The sequence below is a fragment of the Euprymna scolopes genome, chromosome 28 (assembly GCF_053919585.1).
Source record: "Euprymna scolopes isolate OS-2025 chromosome 28, ASM5391958v1, whole genome shotgun sequence".
Classification (NCBI taxonomy): domain Eukaryota; kingdom Metazoa; phylum Mollusca; class Cephalopoda; order Sepiida; family Sepiolidae; genus Euprymna; species Euprymna scolopes.
This window is the reverse complement of record NC_136509.1, coordinates 56,600,640-56,624,909: the sequence shown is the minus strand read 5'-3', so window position 1 is coordinate 56,624,909 and position 24,270 is coordinate 56,600,640. Positions and strand designations below refer to the sequence as shown.

Below are 24,270 nucleotides of genomic sequence, written 5' to 3'. Positions count from 1 at the left end.
AACGCACTGTAGATGTGAGGGGGAATTAAACATGAGTTGTGGGGATGGCCATTGGAAACTCATCCTGGCGGGATCCCGTTTTACCAACGACGCGGAATCACGATATGCACCAGTGGAAGGTGAAGCCTTGGCTCTGATCTATGGGTTGGAATCATGCCGCATATTCATACTCGGATGCCCAGACTTGGTGATTACAGTGGATCACTTACCGCTCATAAAGATATTTTCAGACCGAGCCCTGGAGAATATAAAAAACCCACGCCTGTTAAACATCAAGGAAAAGTCACTCATGTATAAATTCCAGATAAAACATCGACCGGGAAAACTCAACTTGGCCACTGACTGTGCATCTCGGTACCCAGCGGGCACCCCAACAAGAGCCCAGTGCCGCACGTGCAATGAAATCGCACCATCTCAGCCCAGGGAACCCTTGATGTCCCCAGCAGACCCGGAATTTCTATTCCAACAAGTGGTGGTTGACTTCGTCCAGATGCAGGGTAGACACTTTATGGTATACGCAGACAGGTATACGGGATGGGTTGAAGTGGCCCTAATGACGTCGGGAAGAGCCAAGACGGTGTGCGATACCTTGAGGACTTGGTTCTGTACCTACGGCGTACCGGAAGAAATTTCGTCGGATGGTGGACCACCATTTGAATCCCAGGAATATGACTCCTTTTTGAGGAATTGGGGCATACGAAAACGTACCTCATTAGCGCATTATGCCCAAGGCAACGGCCACGCAGAGTTAGCCGTCAAAACCGCGAGACGTATACTGGCGGACAATACGGATAGTTATGGACGCCTGTGCCATGATCGGGCGGCCCGAGCACTACTGACCCATAGGAACACGCCTGTCCAAGATCTGGACATGTCCCCAGCCATGATGCTGTATGGTCGGGTCATTAAAGACCACCTTCCTGTCCTGCGGGACAAATACCAGGTTCGAAAACAGTGGACAGAAATAGGCAAACTAAGGGAAGTGGCAATGGCCAAAAGACACATGAGGAACGAGCAGTATTACAACCAACATTGTCACTCACTCCGGGAACTCCAGGTAGGAGATTATGTCCAGATCCAGAACCAGGACGGGAACCACCCACGTCGATGGACAAAGACGGGGAGAATCGTGGAGACCCAGGGGTACCGACAGTACCAAGTCCGGGTCGATGGAAGCAATCGAGTGACATTGCGCAACCATCGGTTTCTCCGCAGAATACACCCGGTAGTGGATGGCCCTCGTAACATCAGACAAGAATCCCGAACCCACCTAGAGACCCCACAGGCACAACCTCCGGAGGAGGCAATGGAGGTGGAACAACACGCCGACACGAAATCCCCAAGCGAGCATGAGGAAGAAATGGAAGTGGAAGATACCATGGGAGGAGATACCCAAAAATACAGTCCTCCTCCGTTAAGGGAACCGTCAAGTCGGAGGACGAGAGCCCCAAGGGGTTTGTCGCCGCAAATGCGGGGGAATCGCACGAGTATTTCTCCACATAAAAGATGACCACAACAACTTGCTTTTGTGGTCACGAGGGGGAGGGGTATGTAGAGGCCAGAAAGGAGTTATCTCCCTTTCGCTCAGACTTTGCATAAGTGGAGTTATCCCCCTTATAAAAGGACAGGCGAATCGCCATTATTTGTTTACACTCGTTCACGGCGACACGCTGTCGGATTGGAAAACCAGCTTCAAACGCAAATCTTACATATATTTATATACTTCCAATTTTTGTGAAATATTAACAATAAATATTATGACTTATAGATTTATTCATATCATGGATATATTCTACAAGTTTCAATTTTTTTGGCTTGGCTTCTCTAACTATACTGACACGGCTGGTAGCATCATCCATAACTTTGCTATATCCCATTCCTTGATAGAGACAGTAACATTCCCAACCTGTCTCCCAGATCGTCAGGACCAGCAAGTCTCACTCCTCTATTTCTGACAACAGTTCTAGAGGATTGTGTAACAAATACTCATTGCCCACTCTGGAATGCTGATCATGCTGTGATAATGATAGACATGATTCTAAACTCTCGACCCAAGTTCAAAACCCATTGCTTAAAATGACAAGCTACTACAACAAGGTTAACTGGGATGCCATTAGAGATGACCCATAGGGAAATATCTTTTCTCTTCCTGTGGAGCAGTGCACAAATGACACCACTGAATCATTCAAAGCAGCAATTGAAGCACATGTTCCTACACAGAAGTTCTATAGCAAACCACACTCTCTCCAATGGTTCATTTTTCCTTGCGCAGCTGCCATTGCTCAGAGACAACATGCATACTACAGATTTATCCAGCATAAGTTCTGTACAAACAGATAAAAGTATATAGAAGCTAGAAGTAATTGTAAGAAAGAAGTAGCGATAGCTAAGAGAGAATATACGGAATTTCTAGAAAATCTATAATAGTGTAGTAAATAATGGGCAATCAACAATTCCCCCATTATCCAACAATCATGAGGTTGTTTGCACAGCAACCAAGAAAGCTAACATGCTTACCCGTCAGTTTGCCTCAAACTCTACCTTGGACCTAGCAAACCACTCCCTCCCTGATTTTCCTTTGCAGACAGAAACCACACTAGATGATCTGAAAATCACCCCTTCTCAAGTATATGGTATCATAAAACACCCAGACACCTCAAAAGCATGTGTACCTGATCTCATTCTGGTTGTACTATAAAAAAAATGCTCTGATGAGGTTGCTCCTGTTCTCTCCAAACTTTAACAAATGCCTTAACGAATCTTGCTTTCCTTACTGCTGGAAAACTGCTTCTGTGGTACCAGTTTACAAGAACTCTGGCGAAAGAACTGACCCATTAAATTATTGCCCCATTAGTCCCTTCTTTTTGCCAAAATATTTGAGTCCATAATTAATCAAGTTCTAGTCCACCACCTTACAGTTGCTAAATCTGTGTCCAACCATCAATATGGATTTAGGCAAGCCCGTTCTATTGCAACTGTAATCTCTGATCATATATACCATGCACTGGATAAGGCAGGGGAGGGTAGTAGCATTAGATATATCTAAGGCTTTTGACAGGGTGTGGTCTTCTCATGAAAATCAAATATTATCGTATTATTGGACGAATACTTAACATGATTAAATCCTTCTTAAATAAGAAGAATCAAGGTTGTGTTCAATGGTCGTACGTCCAAACAATATAAGTGCGGGTGTACCTTAGGGATGGATCCTCAGACCTTTATTATTCCTGATATTCATAAATGACCTCCTTGATAAGATAGTCTCTGAGATGGGTATATTTGCTGATGACACCACACTCTGTCGCAGGCACGAAGGGAAAACAAATGAACACATATCCAAGACAATAGTGGAAACCAGTCTATAGTTAAATGGGGTCAAAAATGGATGGTAACATTCAATGCTGCCTTTAATAATTACAAGAAACCTCCTCAACCACCAATAGCTATGGCTAAAGATACATTACCTGAAAGTACTTCTTTCAAACTCCTCAAATTAACATTCACAGTTCACAGTATCTATTTCAACATGAGTTGGAACAGATACATCGAGAACATTGCCACTGCTGCGAAGAAGGTGGGCTCCTATGCTAGAAAGTTATTTACTCCTGAAAGTATCCTGTACTTCTACAAGGTCACCATTCGCCCATGTATGGAGTACTGTTGTTACATTTGGGCTGGTGCATCTACTACTAGTCTCTCGCTCCTGGACAGGGTTCAAAAGAGTCATCAACCTGATAGATCCTGAACTGTCATCTAAGCTTCAACCTCCGTCCCATCAACGAAATGTTGCATCTCTCTGCCTGTTTTCGAAGTATTTTAATGATGGATACTTCGAGGAACTACAAGCCCTTGTACCCCTCAACATAAATATCCCCGACAAACCCGACACGCAGCAAAATCCCACCCCTACACAGTAGAGATCCATAGATGTAAGAGAGCCTTCTACTCTAATAGCTTCTTCCCCAGAACTGCTTGACTTTGGAATTCCCGTCTGGGTTTCTTCTTCTCCCAACTGTACTGACCTGCAGAAGTTCAAGTGTAATGTGAACAAACATCTTGCTGCTCAACTCCCTACATAGTATCCCTGCAACTTATGTTCCTAATAATAGCCCCCTACATCAAAGTGGCACTGTGCCTTCTTTAGAGTGAAAATGTAATAAAAGAATTGTTTTTAATTTTAAAGAGATTTTACATAATATTAGCACAACCTCCCATTTGAAAATGCAGTTGAATTGCAATGAATTTTTTCAATTAAACAAACTTCCTAAATCAAAATTGTAATCAGGATTCTAGACATAAGATTTAGTATCATTGCATCTGGATTTTATTCTCTGTAAGAGGGTATAAAATTGGATCAAAATTGTTCTATTCGAGAATTAATTTTCTGTATCTTAAGATGGATATTCTGGGGGGGGGGGTTCTAAACATTACTAATTGGGATTAAATATTGTTATTTATTTTTTTATATATTTTGATTCACTTATAAAAAATGTATTTTTCAGCTTAAAGAACTCCAAAAAAAGTATGGTGATGATGAGAGATTTAAATTATCTGAAATCTTTCTGGATGATGAAGATCTAGAAGAGAATGCTGAAGAATTGGCAGATAATGGTTTGTGACCTGATTTTTTGCATCTCGTAAACTACAATTCACTTTTAAATATTAAAGTTCAAAATAGTTTAAAAAGGTACATCTGTAATACTGAACCTTTTGTGAGTTTAACTTTATATTTCTATTCAGCAAAATTACAATCATCATAATATTTGTTATTGCCAAGTGTCCTAAATGATAATAAAAGCTAAATAAAATAAGTTTGATGAAAACTGCGACATATTACTGAGGTTTTAGAGATTTTTTTTTTATTGTTAATAATAGAATTGCCTTTTGCAAATAACTGCCATTTTATTATTTAGTTTATTTTCTGTTTGATGGTTGTTATGGTGATGAGTCTTAACCTATTTAGAAAAACCTTTGTTTCCACTTAGTCACAAAGTCAAATACAAAAACAGGAAAATGTTGGAGTATTTTTGAAAAAATGAAAATTAAAAAAATTATCAAAGGAATTCTGTAAAATTGAAAAAATCCTTTATGTTGGATGGCTTTTAAAAATTGACTTCCAAACTAACTTTTCTCTGGTGAGGTCTTTATATGTCTTTCAAATCCATCTTTATCACCTTCCATGTTTTTCCTGACTGACCTTGCTACCTCAACTGTTCTACGTTTACTAATCCAAGACTTCTCATCTATTCTTTCAGTGTGACCTTATCATAGTTTCCTGTTCTGCACACATCTTCCGATATTGTGCAGATTTAATCTTCCTCTGTGATCATCAGATCCAAGTTTGTCTTTAAAACTCACATTAAACATCCATTGTATCATTCTCAGATCATTTCTATTCATGCAACACATATCCCCAATTCTTACTGATCATGTTTTACTTCCATACATCACACTGAATACACATACTTTATAGACCCTTTCTTTCGTAAATCGTGGTAATGCTCTGTTGGTTCATAATGGCAGAAATTTTCTGAACTTATTTAATTGATTCTCTACTCTTATTATCACAAAATCAGTTTCTCCTCTTGTTGCAATGGTATTACTAAAATAACAAAATGTCTGAATGATGGCGCCACCCAAATATGCTTTCTCCACATTTGAATTCCATATAATATATAATAATAATTTCCATTGTCTCACACTTCTTTGTTGTTCTGATTATTATCTCTCAATGAGAGTTTGAAATATGTGGAAAATTAAGGTTGTTCAAACGTTTTGTTATCTTTGTGATACCATTGGAGCTCAGGTTTGTGCTAGTCTGATTGTTAGAAATGGGTTGTGTAAGTTTAATGACCTTCTGCCATCACTAACCAAGAGCGTTGACAGTTTGATGTTCCATAGATACCTTTGGTTTCATGGAAACTTAGCCCGCAGTGCTAAAGATACCAAATGTAATTGATTCTTCAGTGAATTTTTTTATAGTGTGGAAGATTAAATTTGAACAGTATAGTTAGATGTGTGCAGAGCAGAAAACTTTGCATGAACGTTGTAATAGTTAAGGTAGTTGGTTCATAACATAAAGGAAGTATTGATAAGAGTGGACCTTAGAGAAAGATTTTAATTTCTATTTGAATATATATATATATATATATATATATATATATATATATATATATATATATATATATATAATTTTTTTTTTTTTCTATTTTTAGAAGATCCAGATGGAATTAAAGATGGGGAAATTGAAAATACTCTCAAGATTGCAAATGAAATTCTGCAAAACAATGAGATTAGAATCAAATCAAAATCAACCAAAATGTTCAAGTATGTCTTTTCAAGATGTTTCAATGTCCTAAGTCGTTTTTAACTTTTCAGATGTTGTATTTTATATCCACAGAATTTTTCAAATTTTCATTTTATTTCATCCCAAAAAATTGAGGGGAGGATCTTTCTTAGTATCTGATGAACCAATTTTTTCTTAAAACCCAAGTTTCTTCACATCCATTCAAAGTAACATCTGTTTTATATTTTACATGAAAATTTTTTTTTATTGAAATAACGACAAAAACATACAAAAAAAAATATCTCTATTTTTTTTCAATTTAATTCAATATTTTATTTTATTCAGCCAAATGGATTAGTTTGATTTAAATTTTATTCAGCCAAATGGATTATTTTTAATTTTTTAAAGTCTATAAACTTTATGAAAAATTACTGAATTTAAAAAAATTATGTACAACATAATAATTTAGATTCTCATAACTTGATTGTCATTTGCTAAAAGGCTTAGTTATTCTTTATCAAGTTTGTGCATGAAAGAGTGAAAATCAGAGAAAACATGTGTTGACCGTCGGAATGAAGAGCTTTTAAAGATGATCCATATTTACTTGCATAAGCTCTGTTTATACAACGGAAGAAAACTCAGCTTCCACTCTGGATGGAAACAGCAATCATCACTTCTTCAGGAAGAGGGGAACCTCATATCACAGGCAATAAACCCATCATCCCAAAGAAAGGAAGGGGAGGAGGTGATATCCAATGAAGTACAATAATATTGTGCCAGATGTTCATAAAAAGGACATATACCAGAAACTTCATAGGGTTTTCAAAATATCCATAATAATATATATTCTGAAACTATATTATAGTTATAGATATGTATATTTCATTTTTAACAAAACTGGTCCAATATTTTTGTGGAGTCTGTGTTTGCGACTGATGTTCATGAAAAGGAAATAGGTCACAAATTCCTTGTAGCGTTTTAGAAATGGAGCCTCATGAACATATATATTCTGGAACTACATCAGAGTATTTGGATAAATATATTTCATTTTGATCAAAGATGTGCAATAATATTATGGGGTCTCCAGTGGCTCCTGACATCCATAAAAAATCACTTTTTATATTTTTTTTATTTAATTTAAAATTTTTAATTTATAGAAATGAAAAATTAAGAATTGAAATATGTATTTGGGGTTCAGGACTTGGAGCATGATTATATATTGGTCTTAATTCATTTTTTAGAAATGCTTGGTTAGGCTTAAATTTATCAAATATTATTTCAATAACTGTCACTGTACTTATATTCTCACTCAATCAATCATTAGTAAATCCTTCGACTTCACCCTCAAATTTGCATGTTATAAAATGCACAAGTAATACTAAACAAAGGTAATTTGGTTGTATCATGGGTTGAGGATAGGAGATGGTAAACTATACATATATATTTTAATATTCATTTGTTTGGGGTCACCATAGACCAAACTAGTGTATATGGAGAGTTAGAAAAATAAGTTTCTTCTAATTTTTACTAGGAAATGTTCAAAAAGCAACACTGAAACTAGATCAGGTAGTAATCTGCTAATAACTTTTTCTTTTCTTTTTTCTATTATTTAAGTACTTGCACAAATACAAAATTTCTCATTCAATCCTCTGTTTGATAAAAATAAAATATGCTAATATTCATTTACTCCAAATCACCATGCAAAGAAATGATTTTCTTTAATTCTTAAATGTTTGAGAAAGACTTCCTTTTTTTTTTCTTTATGAACCAATTGGCAGAGAGAAAGGGATGTTAAGTTGGGGGTAGGAGGAGTGAGGGGAGGGCTGCCAAAGGTAGAGAGAGAGGGAGAGAGAAAAAAGTTTTAAAAGAAAAACATTAAAAATACACTTTTTTATTGTTTTAATTTTGTCTTCTGCTTTTGAGTAACACCAAATAGCTCTGCTAATTGAAAATACTTTTTAATTAGAAATGATGGAAAATTTGGTAAATTCTTTTAATTAATTATATTTTGTTATTGGTTTCTTAAAAAGAATAACCACAATCAGAATAAAAGAAAATTTGTTCGATAAACCTTTATGTTAATAATGTCTTGTTTTCATTCTTAGAGACATGACAGCTTTAAGATTTGATCCTGATAAAACGCAACACAAAGAAATGATCCAATCACCAACAAAACCATGCAAGAAGAAACCTCCTGCAGTTGAAAATACTTTCAAGTAAGTAGATTTTAATATTTTTATCATCAAACCTAAACTGGCTATCATTCCACCTACCTATATCATGCTGTTAACTGGAAGCAGGTATAAATGATCTTTTCTTATTCCCTTTCACATTCAAACTACAGACGTGAAAAGTGGAAGGGCATCCTACCATGACTAGATGATTCTCAACCTAAATTTGAAAAAGTAAAAATATCTTTAAGAAAAAAAAAATAGCTAAATTATTTCAACTACTATTCTTATCTTACACAATATTTTGACCAATCATCTTCAAGTACTTCCTTTTTGAAATTGGAGAACATTCTAGTCAAACTGGATGTTCATTTTTGTAGTAATTGAATTAATCTATGAACACATATCTGCATATGTTCACTGCGTAAGCCATGATTTTTTGTTATGCTAGTCCAAAGTCATGGCTTGATTTCAACACTGGTTACAGTGTCAATGTGGTTTCAGTCAGTGCTGTAACAGAAGAATTCCTCCAAATAAAATCACAATTCCAGTTAAAAACGAAGTAACAAAAGTTTATTTCCTTTAAACTCATTTTTATTTGACTGAGCAACAGACATCCAAATGAGAATTTCTAGTTTGACCAAATCAAAACCCATGTCCAACCAAACACTAACAGACCATCTGTTTCTGAGGGCCACGAAAAGCCAACTGTCAGACACCCAAGGAGCAACTAACTACCCTCTTCACTGGCCATCTGTTGTAGATACTTGTGTTATTTAGAGTAGACCACACACATTCACTTAAAAATGCTATTCTGCTTCCAATCTTTGAACATATAAAACCTAATGCCTTCGAGGTCTCATATCTAGCCAGCCATAATTTTTGGAAAAACTTAAGTAGATCATAACCACAGCAAGGAACGTTGTATCTGTAGAACCATTATTATTATTTTTTAGGCTTCACCTCTCAGCATGAACTCCTATTTAAAGAGATACTAACTTAAGTAGAAATCAAATACTGCATAGTCAATAACTCCAGATCAGACACATTTTCAATTTCTTGTGTGACCTCTTTTTTCTTTGTTGAATATTTCTCATTTGCAACAAGTTTGTTATTTGCATGTATTGAAACTGTGCAACTAACTAAACCTGCAACTGTCTGGTGTATGTGTACAAGTCGTAAGAAATCATTTGTTTTATGTAAATAAAATAAAAAAACAAAAACTGAATAAGTTCAGTTACTTTTGAGAAAGGTAAATATTTTACATGGCTTTTGTTTTCGAAAAATATTTATTTAAATCCTTTCTTTGATATTCTTTTAAAATTTAGTTTGTTTCCAAAATTTGACTAGATTACATAATCTAGTTAGAATTTTTAAAAACCTTAACTTTCATTTATATTTTTATTCTTAACAAATATAATTTTTAATTAATTTCATATTCACTTCACATTATTAAAATTTTTATTTTGATTATTTTTAAGTTTAAAATTACAATTAAAAACTCCTTAATTTATTCAAAATGGAGTCTATGATACTATGTAGAACGTATGATGCTGAAAATACAGCAGTTTTCTGAATAACTGACTGTCTTGGTTTACTCAAAATGAAAATTATATATATATATATATATATATATATATATATATATATATATATATAATTGTAATTCCTGTCTGTTTGTTTGTTCACAAACTCCTGCTAGAGTTTGGGAGATAAATTCCCTCTGAAATCGCATTACCTAAGAAAGTATATTTTTAATTTTCTTCGCTCAAACTGCTAGACTTTCGGATTCCCTCCCTTGATTCTGCTTCCCCGACTACTAACATACAGAAGTTTAAATGTAATGTGAACAGACATCTCATTGCTGAACTCTGTACTTATAGTGTCCCTGTAGGCATAGTCCCTAATTCATAATAGCCTAACCCAAATGTGTGAGACACAAAAATAGTCATAACTTCATTATTTTTAGTCAAATTTTAAAAATGTAAAAAGATTCTTTTTCTGTGTATTCCATGACTAAGATATTTTAAGTCATTCCAATTATTTTATGTGTATTGCTAATTGTAATCACCTCAAAAACGTGAACATTATATAAAATAAAAATAAAAAAGTAATATAGTGTTATTGGTTGGATACAAAATGGCAGAGGATTCCATATTCAATCCCGGCCAATGTCAGGTCTTCCTGCTAATATATAAATAAAGTTACTATCCATGGTTATATTAGTAATGATAGGTAATAGTTTTGTAGGATCATATAATGATTATATGTAAAGGATGGAATTGTTATAATTTCTCACTCAATATTTGAGCTTGTAAATTTTAATAGATAAAAACATAACATTGGTATCATTTGTTTATAAAAGCTAATAGTTTTTAGAAACAAAAGATAACAATAAAAAGTCAGATTATTCAAGCAGATTTTCATAAATAAATTAGCTTTTATTTCCATTTGATAAAAGATCATTTTTATTTATAACAATGTTTATTTTACCTGATTCCAAATTTTTTTTTGGCCTGCACATTTTATAATAAAATAATACAAGTCATTTTTTTTCTTTCAGAAATAAAGAAACACCAACACTACCTAAAGTAGAAAATTCTTCATATTATGAAGTTGAAAATTCCTTAAAAGAAGCGTTTACAAATTCCACAGAAAAACCATTTTCTTTACTAGCATCATTTGCCGATCCTGATGTTCCTATTGAAGCTGAAACTTCTGATGATGGTAAACTTTGATATTTCCCATGCAAACATAAATGTTAAAGAAGTCTTAAGATTAAAATATTCTTTGAGAATTTGGGTTTTTTGAATAATAGTTTTAACCATTTGAAAATAAAACCAAACGAAAAGTACATGAAAGGCCAACTAAGGCTTTCTTAGCAATGTTTAGCATTTGTATATGCTATTCATGTGTAGGCATAAATTTGATTTGTTGCTAACTAATTAGAACTAGTGAGGCTACATGACATTGCCCTAGACGATAGCAAGCAATTTTTATCAATAACAATTTCTTACTGTTGTCACACATTAGATTTCTAATTCATATTTTAGTCATAAAAATATTAAAAACAATAAAATATTGTTTTTTGTGAATTTCTTTCACTTTTAAATTCTTTCTTGTTATTATTAGTTATTAAGATTAAGTTTTGTCTTTTTTGTTCATAAAAATTAACTTTGGATACAGATTATGTCCTTTCTTTATTATCATTAATTATTAAGAATAAGCTTCACTTTCTTTGAATATAAAAATAATTTTACATATGTGATTATTGAAACAAACTAGATATGTATATTCATTTTTATGTAGATAAACCAAAATATTTTGTAATTTTCAGTATTTTTCAAATAATTTGAAGTTAGAGGAAGTCATCTAAAAGCATTTTTAAAGTGATGAATTGAAAAAAGAGGAAACCACTTCACACCAACGTATAAATATTCTTTTTAATCCTAATTTTTCAGGATATCCAATAATATAAAATGGCAAATTTAAGCCTGTAAAACGAAATAAAAAGATGGCTTCAGAATGTAATTGCAGTAATAAACATTTCTCCAAATCAAATGCTTTAATGAAAATTTATAAAGTTTATCTTGTTTACTTTATGAACTTGCCATATTGTAAATATGCCAAGATTGTATTTTCATTGTAGTTTAGAGTCTTTTGAAGCAAGATAAAGTGATTAAATGTCCAAATTATTTGTCAAAATGTATCCAAACCTTTAGCCTGTTCAAAACAATTTATTTAGCTGTTTCCATGAAGTATTTTATTTCTAAGAAATCAAAAGGGGCAATTGCATGTGAAATGCATTCTCCAGAAGAATGTATATGACTTTACGGTGTGTGTATGATTGGCTGAGAAGGAGGAAGTAGAAATTTTATTTGATTATTTTAAAGCATGTTTTTCACTTGGATACATTAAAGTGGGAAAATTAAGAAAAAATGGAATCTGATTGTTTGAATATTTCACAAACATTCTTGGTCGTTAGTAAATGGTTTTAGAAATTGTTCGTACTGTGTTTTTGCCTGGAAAAAAATTATAGACTAAAATATTAATGATTGATAAAATAAGTAAATTTATTGGATATGACTGATATAAATAATTGATTATGATCATCAATATTGTTTGTATGAATTTTCAAATAAAATGCAAAAAAGGATTGATACTTAGATTTTGAAAACCAAAAAGATAAAACAATATGCTTTTAAAAATAAATTATGTCAGTTTTCTTATTGGAGAGATTTCTCTCTCTCTCACACACACACACAAACGAAAGGTATGTAGAATCCTTTGAGTTTTAATCACTCGATTAAATGTTTTAAATTTTAGGCTAAGCCTTAAAAGGTTTTGAAAAGAAATTGATATTTAAAACCTTTTAATTTCTGTCTAATAACTGATTATAGAGATGAACACTTAGCAAATTCAAAGTTTTTGCAATGTTTGACTTGTCGAGTGGCCAAAATGGAAAAATCAGTTGTGGCTTTTTCTAGGTGTTAGTATTTTACATGCATTTTTGTGGTTTTGTTAATGTTGTTCTGGTGTTATCTGACAAAGAGTTTCTCCCAAATATCAGTTATCGTGACTTTAATGTGTGACAAAAGGATTTTTCAGTTATATTTACCAATGGGGATGAAACTTCAGCAGAATCCATAAAAAAGCAATTTGATCTGTATGGACTGCTGGCAAGGATCTAGAGAAGCCACCAAACATTGCCAGAGTGTTAGTGCATGATCAATTGCAATAAGAGCGAGAAAATGGCGTTGTGAATGTTCCCATGACATATTTTCTTTATGTACGTAAAATTGGTAGGCCACTTTCCCATATGGCAACAGACTTCATCACACATTGTGCTGCTGCCACACAGAACTGGAATTACAGCAATACTCCTCTGAGACGTATGATAGCAGGTCCTCAAGTGCAACAATTAAATTCTGCCCACGGATAGTGTTGTATGGGTACAAAAGAAGCACATGTGAGTGGATGCAGACTTAAATCAAGTTATGATTACATTTTTTATCATATTACTACTGATAAAAATTATTTTAATCATTCATTGATGGAATTTATTTTAAAACTTTTTTGGTCTGCCATCAAAGGAAGGATTCAACTTGATAATTCACTCCTGTTTGTCCATTCGTTTGTTTGCATTTTTCTCAATTCTCCTTGAATTTTTTTTTTAAATTTTGCACAAATATTAATCATGGTGAAAATAAATTTTTGCCAGAACAGATTTCCTGGGATAACTCTGATTGACTCGTGATGGGTATTATAGGGTAAAATTGCTCCTAAAGCATTCATATGTTCATTTGTTCGCACTTTTCTCAATAACTACACCTTGGATTTTTTGGAAATTTTGTACAAACATTAGTCATGGTGAAAGTAAATTTTTCACTCGTGAGGGGGAGGCCGTATCCTCAGCTTGTTTTTTTAAGTGCAATGGATTTTTTTTTATTCATCAAAATATGTTTAATATTTTTTGATTATTTATAAGGTAAACATTCTACATTGATAAGCTTAAATGTTAATGCTGTTTTTCTTTTTATTTTATAAGCAACTAGCTTTACCCACGCAATAATGCCTGGGAATTGTTTTTATAAAATTATTTTGTAATCGGATTTTGAGTTACATTTAATTATTACAGTATCATTTGGCCATTAAATTATTAATTGAACCAAATAGTAATAAAATTATCACTAATCTTGTTAAGATAATGTTTCTCATTCTAAACCATGAGTTTTAGAATAAGAAACATTATTCGGCTTTCAATATTTAGGGTTATCTATTTTTTTTTTTTCATTTTGTTTTATGCTGAGAATCTTGATTAAAATAATAAATCTCCAAATAATTAAAAAACAAAATCTTTAAAAAAAAAAATGTAATTTATTTTTGCTATAATTCTCATTCTTAATTTTTATCTACTAAAATGGTTGAATCGTTTTCATTAATATGAAATTATTTCTAATTGCAGAGGAGAAGAAAGAGGATGAAATGGTATTTGAAAAGCCTCGTCATCAAGAAGATAATAATAGTTCTGATGAAAATGAAAATGCTCCTTGCACTGAACTAGGGTGAGTTGAATAATGGAAACAAATTTTCTAGAAGTTGTCTTCTAGTGAGACATGCAAAGTTGATAGCACAGTCAATTAACATTGTTGAGGTTGGGTTCTTTTTTCTAATATATGAAGTCCCAGATCACATAGTTGATTTAGCTATGAAGCAATCAATTATTGCTCTTTGGTTGCATTTGATTGCAATAGTGTAGGTTAATATAATTTGAGTTATAAAGTTGATATTATTATTATTAGTAGTAGTATTTTTTAATGATTCAAATTATTAATTTGATTTGTTTGTCAACAATATATTTAAGGAAAAAGCACCTATTTATAATAGAGGTGCTTTTTTTTTTCTTTTTTTTTTTACAAAGGTGTCATCACTTATCAAGGCCCTGAGACCATTCGAGGATAAGGGTTAAATGAATGTAAAATAGTCTATGAAAATGTAGTAATTGTTAATAGTGGAAATTAACTTAAGGGAACGGCTCATCAAGAACTTGTTTGTTGCACTTGAAGACGACCATATTGTAGTCGGTTGGAAAGCAAGAAAACAGAGCAGAGTTCACTATGCATGCAGTTCTAAGAAAGCTTCTTTGTTCATGGAATCTAGGTTTAGGCACAGATAAAGAGTGGAGGAAATTATTGATAGTGGTTTCAGCTAAACGAGTGTTTTTTGTGAAAGTCAGGCCAGAGGAGACGATAGATTGGAGCTCAGACAAGCACTTGCCATGAAAATAACTACAAAGCAGAGACAGGCTTGAAATGTCTCTTCTGCAGGAAAGAGAAAAGGGCATCCCCACTAGGCTACAAAGTCTATTTTGAACTCTGTCAAGGCACGATAGGTGCTTCTAGCAGCTCCTGTCAAGATATGGCAATAGTACTCCATCCTTGAAGTACTTGGCTCTTATACAGGTAGAGAATTGCATCAGCAGTGAGATATCTACTGGAGCATTAGAATGATCCCACCATTTTTCCAGCAACCTTGGCAGAGGATTTGATTTATGTGTTCCATCTAAGATCAGGAGTAACGGTTAGACCTAGAAGCTTATCAAAACATGAAGCCTTTCCAAGACTAGAGCCATTCATTTTAGTTGATGCCAGATGAGGATCAGAGCATTGATGATGTAAAGATAGAAGCTTGGTTTTAGATGTATTAAAATTAACCAGCCACCTCTTTTCCCATTGCACCACGTGCTCAAGATCAGAGGAGAGAGAATCAGAGAGAACTCTGTCGTTTACAGCCTTTGAAGTGTTACCATAGATGGTAGTATCGTCAGCATAAATGTCTACAAATGATCTTAGGATGTGATTTGGGAGATCATTGATGTAGATCAATGTTGTGGGGGAATCACCCTCCAAATGGACTGTTCTATCCATTATATAAACCATAGACTTTTTGATCCCAGGTGTGGATTAAACACCAGAGCGACCCTCGCCTGCTCGGTGATATTTACTACTCTTTTCAGTTGTAACCTTTTTACGTTGTTATTCCAGTAATACATTGTTTAAACTCTATTCCGTTGTTCTGTTTTCTTTGTGGCTTATTGCAAGCCATAACACTGCCAACATTGGATTCGGAGAACGTACTCACATTTAAAAACAGTGTTCTAAAAAACTAAACACTGACGACATTGGATTCAAGGAGCATACTAAAATCGAAACCAGTAACGACATTGAAAAAAAATACTCGCATTGAAATAGTATTTTAAAAATACTAATGACGCCGGACTCAAATGTTATCAAGCCTAAGGAAGTGTCTAACATAACACTTGCAACTGAAAGGTTCACGGTAACTAAAAAAAAAAAAAAACGTAGATCATTACGGGAAAAAAAAAGAGTTGGAAAGAAAAAAGTTTATCACGACTTTCAAAGATAGCGCTGTACTTTTGCAAAAAGAAAAAGAATCGTCATGACTTAGAAAGGTAAATTTTTATACTTTTGGAAAAAGAATTTGTCACTTGTGGTTTTCGCTGCTAAAATCAGGCATTATTTTTTTTTTTTCTCTGGAGAAAAATATACACTTGATTTTTTTTTTTCTTTAGACAATGAACTTTTTATATATTTGTTTTTTTTTTTTCTGTTCGTTTTATTGTCTGGAGGAAGAAATAGGAAAGAATAAAACAGTTTTGTAAAATTCAGCGAACATTTTGAAATTGCTAATGATGACAAAGCAAAATGGACAAATTGAAAGTAACATTGGAACATTTGACCAAGTTGCATATCAATGCCACAAAGCGTCAGTCATGATTCGAGGAACAGCAAAACAAATTGCAAAAACAGTTAGCGGAATGTCAAATTTGAACCGAAAAACAGTTAGCCGAACGTCAATTACGAACAGAGAAGTTGTTAAAAATAATGCGAACGCAGAAAGCAATTCAGCATTTTCTCAGAATACAATATAGACTGTGATAGACAATTTTAAATACGAGGAAGAGGAAAAATCATTCGCAGCGTATTTTCGGCGTTATGAAGATTTTTTTAATACTGACTGCAGCAACTGGTCTGATCAAAAGAAAACCAGACTTCTACTACGAAAATTGGAAACGGCTGAGCATGATAAATTCGTGGATTACATCTTGCCTCGGAAAACAGCAGATTTATCATTCAATGAGACGGTAAATTTGTTAACAATTTTCTTGCCGAAAACATCTCTTTTTCCATAAGAGTTGGAGATGTTTGAATGTGGTAAAAGACGATAATAACGATTTTGCCACATACGCAGCTGTAGTGAACAAACACTGTGATGACTTTAAATTGTCTAAACTAACAGCAGACAATTTTAAATGTTTTGTGTTTGCACAAGGGTTAACTTCGGGAAAAGATGCGGAAATCAGGTGCAGAGTCCTTACAAAATTAGAAAATGAACCGAACTTAACACTTCAAAAATTGACTGAGGATTGTCAAAAAAGCAGAAATTATAAAAAAAGATGCAAGAAATATTGAAGCAGGCATCACAAATATAAAAAAGTAACTAAGAAAAAAACATCAAAATGGCACACAGACACTAACCACCGAAACTCAGAAAAACTAAAAGCATTGAGCGCTTGTTTCAGATGTGATGGAATACATTGGGTAAGGGATTGTCCATTTTTAACAAAAAGATGCCATTTATGCAATAAGATCGGTCATAAAAGTTTGCACTGTAGGAAAACTCAGAATAGAAGCCGTGTACGTCAAACCAGAACTAAGGACGTCGTAGATGATAATCTACGCAAATATGTAATGGTTAACATTTTTGGCAAGGCTATTAAATTCCAATTAGACAATGGATCGGATTTTTCAATAATAAATCTCAAAACGTAGAAAATATTACGAAGGCCGACTATGTTAAAAACTAACAGAATGGCGACGGCCGTTAATGGTACAAAAATTCATTTTGAAGGTGAATTAATTACAAATGTCACTTTACGGGGTAAAACAAAAAAACTAAGATTGTATGTGCTAAAAGATAGTGAGAACCTGTTCGGTTCTGACAGCATGGAGGAGTTTCGTCTCTGGGATCTTCCTATATCCACATTCTGCAAGAAAATAGATACCCACCCATCAGAAACAGAGAAACTTATAACTTGTTTTAAAAAAGAATTCATATTTACTCTTGGCCTGGGGAGATGTACAAAAATGGCCGCAGATTTTAAATTGAAACCTGGCACACAAGCGGTGTTTAAAAGAAACGTAATGTCCCGTTTGCTTCCCTGAACAAAATAAATCAGGAACTAAACCGATTAGAAAGCATCGGTATACTGGCTAAAATTGAATATAGTGAGTGGGCTGCTCCGGTAGTTTACGTAAAGAAAAGATCCAGGGAAATTCACATTTGCGCCAACTTCGCGACCGGACTCAATGGGTCCTTAGAAGATTTTCACTATCCATTACCGAGTCCAGAAGTGTTCACAAAATTAAATGGCAGCAAGTTTTTTTCTAAGATCGACCTAAGCGACGCTTACCTACAGATTCCAGTAAACAACAAAAGTGCTAACCTCCTCTGTATTAACACTCATCGGGGTTTGTACAGATACAAAAGACTCGCGTTTGGTATCAAGGTGGCACCCGCAATATTCCAGCAATTAATGGATACTATACTGTCCGGCTTGGACACCACAACCACATATCTTGATGACATTATCATAGCGAGCAAAAGCAGGGAGGAACATGAAAAACATATCAGACAAGTATTCAGTCGAATATAAGATTATGGATTTAAGATCAAAGCAGATAAATGCGAGTTCTTTTTATAAACAACTAAATACCTGGGTCAAATAATCGATAAAGATGGCAGACGCCCAGACCCAGATAGGGCAACTGCTATTAAAGAAATGCCGGCACCAGTAAACATAACTCAATTGCAGAGTTTTTTAGGTTTGGCAAATTATTACCGGGGGTTCATCCCAAATATGCACAAATTGTGCGCACCACTTAATGAATTGCTGAAAAAGGATAAGGCTTGGGAGTGGACAGAAGATTGCCAGACATCATTTCAAGAAATAAAAAGAATCCTGACTTCAAGACTATTCCTAGCGCATTTCAACCCGCAGTTGGACATAATAGTAGTTAGCGACGCTAGTCAATATGGCGTCGGGGCGTGCATGTTACATCGAATGCCAGATGGCTCAAAACAGCCTATTGCTTTCGCATCACGAACTCTCTTGCCAGCGGAAAAGAATTATTCTCAGATTGAGAAACAGGCGCTAGGAATTATATTTGCAGTTTCAAAATTTCACCGGTTCTTGTACGGAAGACATTTTTTTCTTCAAACTGACCATAAGCCGTTGATATCCATTTTTGGATAAAAAAAAAGGACTTCCAACATTCATTGCGAACCGACTATTAAGATGGGGAACTATTCTGCTGAACTATAATTTTACAATGCAATTTCTCCCCTCAAAACAACTAGCCCATGCAGACGGTCTATCGAGACTGATTCCTGCCAAAATGGAACCTCTTGAAGATTCAGTAATTGCGGCACTACATATTAATAGTGATGTAAAAACCATGATAAACAATATTATCCGCGAACTGCCGGTCACACTTCAGGAAATTGTCAGAATCCCTAAATAACAATTTGATTCAAACCACAAAGCAGAAATTAGCACTGGGTGACATCAGTTCAGACATTTTTTTTCTGGTTGCGACGAACGAAATACTGTTATACGGTGAAAGGGTTAGCATCCCCCAAACCCTTCAAAAAAGAATTCTCAGGGATTTTCACATGGGGCATCCAGGAATAAACAGAATGAAAAGCCTAATGAGAAGTATTACCGACATGGTGAACAAATGCAAAGGCTGTGCTTTGGCTGTAAAAGCACCACAGATAACATAGAAACTTTGGCCTTAGGCTGAACAACCATGGTCGAGAATCCACATCGATTATGCGGGACCTGTGGAGGATTTTTACTACCTGATAGTAGTTGATTCTTACACTAAATGGCCAGAGGTACTAAGATGCAAAAAACCGACCACAGCAACAACGACAAATTTTTTATTGGAATTGTTTGCTCGGTTTGGGGTTGTAGACTGTTTGGTTAGCGACAAAGCTACACAGTTCACCTCGACAGAGTTCAGAGAATTCTGCGAGACATATCAAGTCAAGCATATTATGACACCCTAGTACCACGCCAGAAGCAACGGCCAGGCCGAACGCTTCGTCAATATGCTTAAAAGGATATAAAAAAAAACGTCTGATACACCGGCAGAAAAGGCCCTTCAGCAATTTCTGCAGGTTTACAGAATCACGAGAAATCCGAACAAACCAGATGCGGGATCCCAGCAGAAATCATGTTTGGACGGAAAATAAAATCCATATTTGATAAACTGCTACTCAAACACATAGTACACAACAGAATCTCTACAATGCCAACGAAACAGTTTAACAGCAGAGATAACATGTATTTTAGACATTTTAGAAATAACGTTTCTTTTTGGGAACAGGGTACGATCTTACGAAGAATCGGCCATGTTACATACATCATTCAGGGCCCAAAGTTCCAACATAAGAGGCACCTGAACCAAATCAGGAAATGCTTCTACGAGGATCAAGAAGAACCACCACAGGACGGCAGTGAGGCGATTGAAACTGTGTATGACTGTTTTGACATAGACCCTCCAAAAGGGATGTCAGAACCGAGACATTCCTGCAGAAAGAGGAAGCGAACAGACCCCTTGGTGGTCTGCCCCAAAAGGAAGAAATACTGATTTTCACAACCGCAGAAATCCGCTTGTGGGGGGGGAGGGTGTGGGGGAATCACCCTCCAAATGGACTCTTCTATCCATTATATAAACCATAGACCTTTTGATTCCAGGTGTGGATTAAACACCAGAGCGACCCTCGCCTGCTCGGTGACGTTTACTACTCTTTTCAGTTGTAACCTTTTTACGTTGTTGTTCCAGTAATACATTGTTTAAACTCTATTCTGTTTTCTTTGTGGTTTATTATAAGCCATAACAATCAAGAAGGGAGTTGGTCCCAGGATTAATACTGTGAGCTTCAGATTTCTGCCTATCAATCTATCAGAGAAAAATGATTTAGTAATTGAAAAGACATTTCCAGTTATACTGTAGTTGGTGATTTTGTGGAGTAGACCTGTTTTTTGACCCTATCAAAGGCCTTTCATATATCAAGAGCAATTACCCTTGGAAGGAAGCCTCCATTGAGAAATTCTCTAACATCAAGGAATGGGATTTTATTGTTAATGTTTAGTTCTACGGTAAATTTAAGAACACTTTTTTTTCTTTTTAAAAAGGTCTTGTTTATGTATTTGGTCACAATGACCAAATACATAAATGACAGAATGTAAATATTATATAACAAGATGACTAAATATCATCGACATAATGTACATAAATAGAGGGTATTCTAGGTTTGTCATATAGAATTTGCTAAAAGTTTGCCCAAGAACTAAGCCTATAGAATTTGAATTTAAACTGTCTAATTTTAAATGATATATACTGATTTATTCAGGCCTTCAAATGCAACCCTGCTTGTCCAATATAATACAGAGTTGCAATGTCATTTGAATTCATATTCAATATTACTGTTTTTAATATAAAGCAGACTTTCTTTGAAAAATGACTGAAAAGCATAGTGTGCCAAAAATCAAATGTGAGGTAACAGAAAAAAGAAATGGTTAAAATCTGATTTGCTTTATCACTTATCGAAGATATACTGGAAATCTTACAGAAAGTCTGGGAGACTTGAATTCTGCAAGTTTTCTTTTCTTTTTTTTTTTTTTTTTTTTTAATGCAAAATTAAGTTGTCTGGATAGTCATTACTAATAAGGATTTCCCTTATTTTGTCTAATTCTGTATGAAATTTGTTGGAAGAACAAATTATGAGAGGCTTAGTGCACTAAGGTATAAATTAAGTCTAACTTTATAGTTTTTGGTACAAAAGACTACCAATTCAAGTAAAGACTCGTAAATGTATGCTTGTGATAAATGCTAGTTAGAAAGTCTCATTTAGATTTCTGAATTTTTTAGATGAGGATTGGTTATTCATATTATTTGGATTTTTCTACTTAGTGCTCTCATCTTTAGTATCATTTTCACAACATTTCAGTCAATGTAACCTTCAACCTTCTTCAGGTGTATCTTATCAAACTCAGGAATCTACACAGAATCTCAAACGGAATCCTTTATTTACTTCATAGGGATAGCATGTGCTCATTTCATCAGCCTTGACTGAATAGAGGTCCTAAGTAATTTGCAGTTGCATTTTTTGGTCTCCCACACTAACAATTGAACTTCAATCTTCAGAATTATATCACTTTACAATTGAATTTTTCCAAGTATTCTGATTATATTGAATATCTGTCCAGTAATACTGTATCAATTAATTTTCCTGGGATTTTGTTAAAGGTTTCTGATGTATCAAATACTACTGCCTTAGCTTCATCTACCTCATCCAGTGTATATTATGTGTTCAGAGTTGATAGTTAGGATATCCGCAGTAGAGATTGCCTAAATCCATACTGTTGGTCAGGAAGAAGTTTTTCATGTTCAAGATAGTGGATTATCACTAGATTGATTAATGATTCAAAACTTTTAGTAAAGAGCAAGACAAGATTTATGAAGTGATCAGTTCTTTGATTTGAATTTTTTTAAACGGAGGCAAATTTCAAGGAAGCAAGATTTGACAATTTGGTTTCAAAGCAAGATTCAGAAATTTGTTTTTGTCATTTCTTAGACATTAAATCTTTTGTTCTTATAATTCTGTGAATAAAGTATTGTTTAACTAATATATTATCAACTTGTATCTATAGCAAGTTGAATTGTGAATATTTTGATGCAACTTTCCTCTTTTCAATGTCATGTTTGTGAAGTTTTTCCCAAGTGATGAGCAAACTTCACAGGATTTCTGTTTAAATTTTAGTCATGTAACTAAAATTTAAACAGTTTTCCTCTTTAACTGATTTTTACAAGCTATAAAAAGGTGATAAAAAGTCCAATAAAAGAAACTATTGAATGTTTTTGACTTTGTCTTGATTTTAGGTAGAATTAAATGATGTTGCAGGCTTTAAAATTGTTTTGCGCTGATTAGAAATTCCTTGTTAGTTAAACTGGATTACATAATAGATTAAATAAATATTTCATCCATAATTCCAAGAAATCACCTCAATGAAAATGCGTATCAATTTTATTTCCATATTTCAGAAATTTTGACAAAATTTGGAGTATTCCAGGATTTACTTAGCCTCTTCATATTATTTTTTTATTTTTATTTTTTTGTCTAGACTTGAATCGGAAACTATAATGGAATATCCAGATAAAAAGTTTTTCTTTTTGGCTGATGATAAACGATTAACAGGTATGTTCAGAATAAGCCTTTTATTTCTTATATTTTATTTAAAAATTATTTTTATGTAAAAATGGGGCTTTAATAAAAAGAAAATATTTGAAGATTACTCATCAGTATAAATGCAGAATTAGACAAGTTCAACAGGACACTGTGAATGTTATCACATGATGACTAGTAATATAAATTTTGTCTAAAAATACTGTATCATTTTAACATTACACAAACGGTTTGTGCATCATAATTTACATGAACGTACTCTTTTGCACATGTGCGTCTTTGCCAGTGAGTAATCAAGTAACAAGATAAATGAAATAATGTATCTTTTAATACATGCGTGGACAGTTGCTGGTGTTCATTTTTCAATCACCAGTTTCCCATACGTGGGCCGTGACCCCCTCTATGTTGTTGATCTTCTGTTTAACTTAACACGACTCTATTCATGCTTGGAAACACAATGTAAACTTGCTGAGGTTTCAAAGGTTTTATTGAAGAGAGTTATTTTACTGGGAATGGAGGAGTCTAATATTTATTTGATTACATTGTGCGTTTCTAAGTCTTCATGATGGTGACTCATGGGCAGAATCTTGAGGCAACATTCACTTAGATTTCTATGTTATAGAGTGCATCTCCTCTGTCCTACTCTCAACAATCGACTGAGTAGAAACTTTTCTGTCCCCTGACAATGTGACGTCATCTCTATATCATTCGATACCTACATTTCTAGCACGTTTTTTCTCGAAAGCTAACTTTTGACCTCTTCTTTCAATCACATCACCTGCAGCCGATTTATTTCTGTTTGTTGCCAGGTCATCATGCTATGTACTAATGTAACCCTTTGCCAAAATCATACTAGTTAACATAATCACTGCTTACTGGTATAGGATCCCAATATATAACAATACATTGAGGTGTCGTCTTGAGCAAAAAGTATGTGTTCTTGTTTATTATATTCAGTTGATTGTGTTGAACAAT

General features: G+C 34.1%; 2 protein-coding genes across 3 annotated transcripts in view; one reads left to right on the top strand and one right to left on the bottom strand.

Annotated features, from left to right (window-relative positions):
• LOC145249651 (nucleolar protein 8-like) overlaps positions 1-24,270 on the bottom strand; it is a 150,507-nt gene that overhangs the window by 76,620 nt on the left and 49,617 nt on the right. The gene's annotated exons all lie outside the window — the stretch shown is intronic.
• The window catches only part of LOC145249648 (nucleolar protein 8-like), a 52,555-nt gene that overhangs the window by 24,982 nt on the left and 3,303 nt on the right, over positions 1-24,270 (top strand). For both annotated transcript variants that reach the window (XM_080111414.1, XM_080111415.1), the window contains 6 exons: positions 4,503-4,611; positions 6,216-6,327; positions 8,392-8,502; positions 11,021-11,184; positions 14,423-14,522; positions 23,234-23,307. In XM_080111414.1, coding sequence (XP_079967540.1) covers positions 4,503-4,611; positions 6,216-6,327; positions 8,392-8,502; positions 11,021-11,184; positions 14,423-14,522; positions 23,234-23,307 — 670 coding nt within the window. The remainder of the gene's footprint in view (positions 1-4,502; positions 4,612-6,215; positions 6,328-8,391; positions 8,503-11,020; positions 11,185-14,422; positions 14,523-23,233; positions 23,308-24,270) is intronic.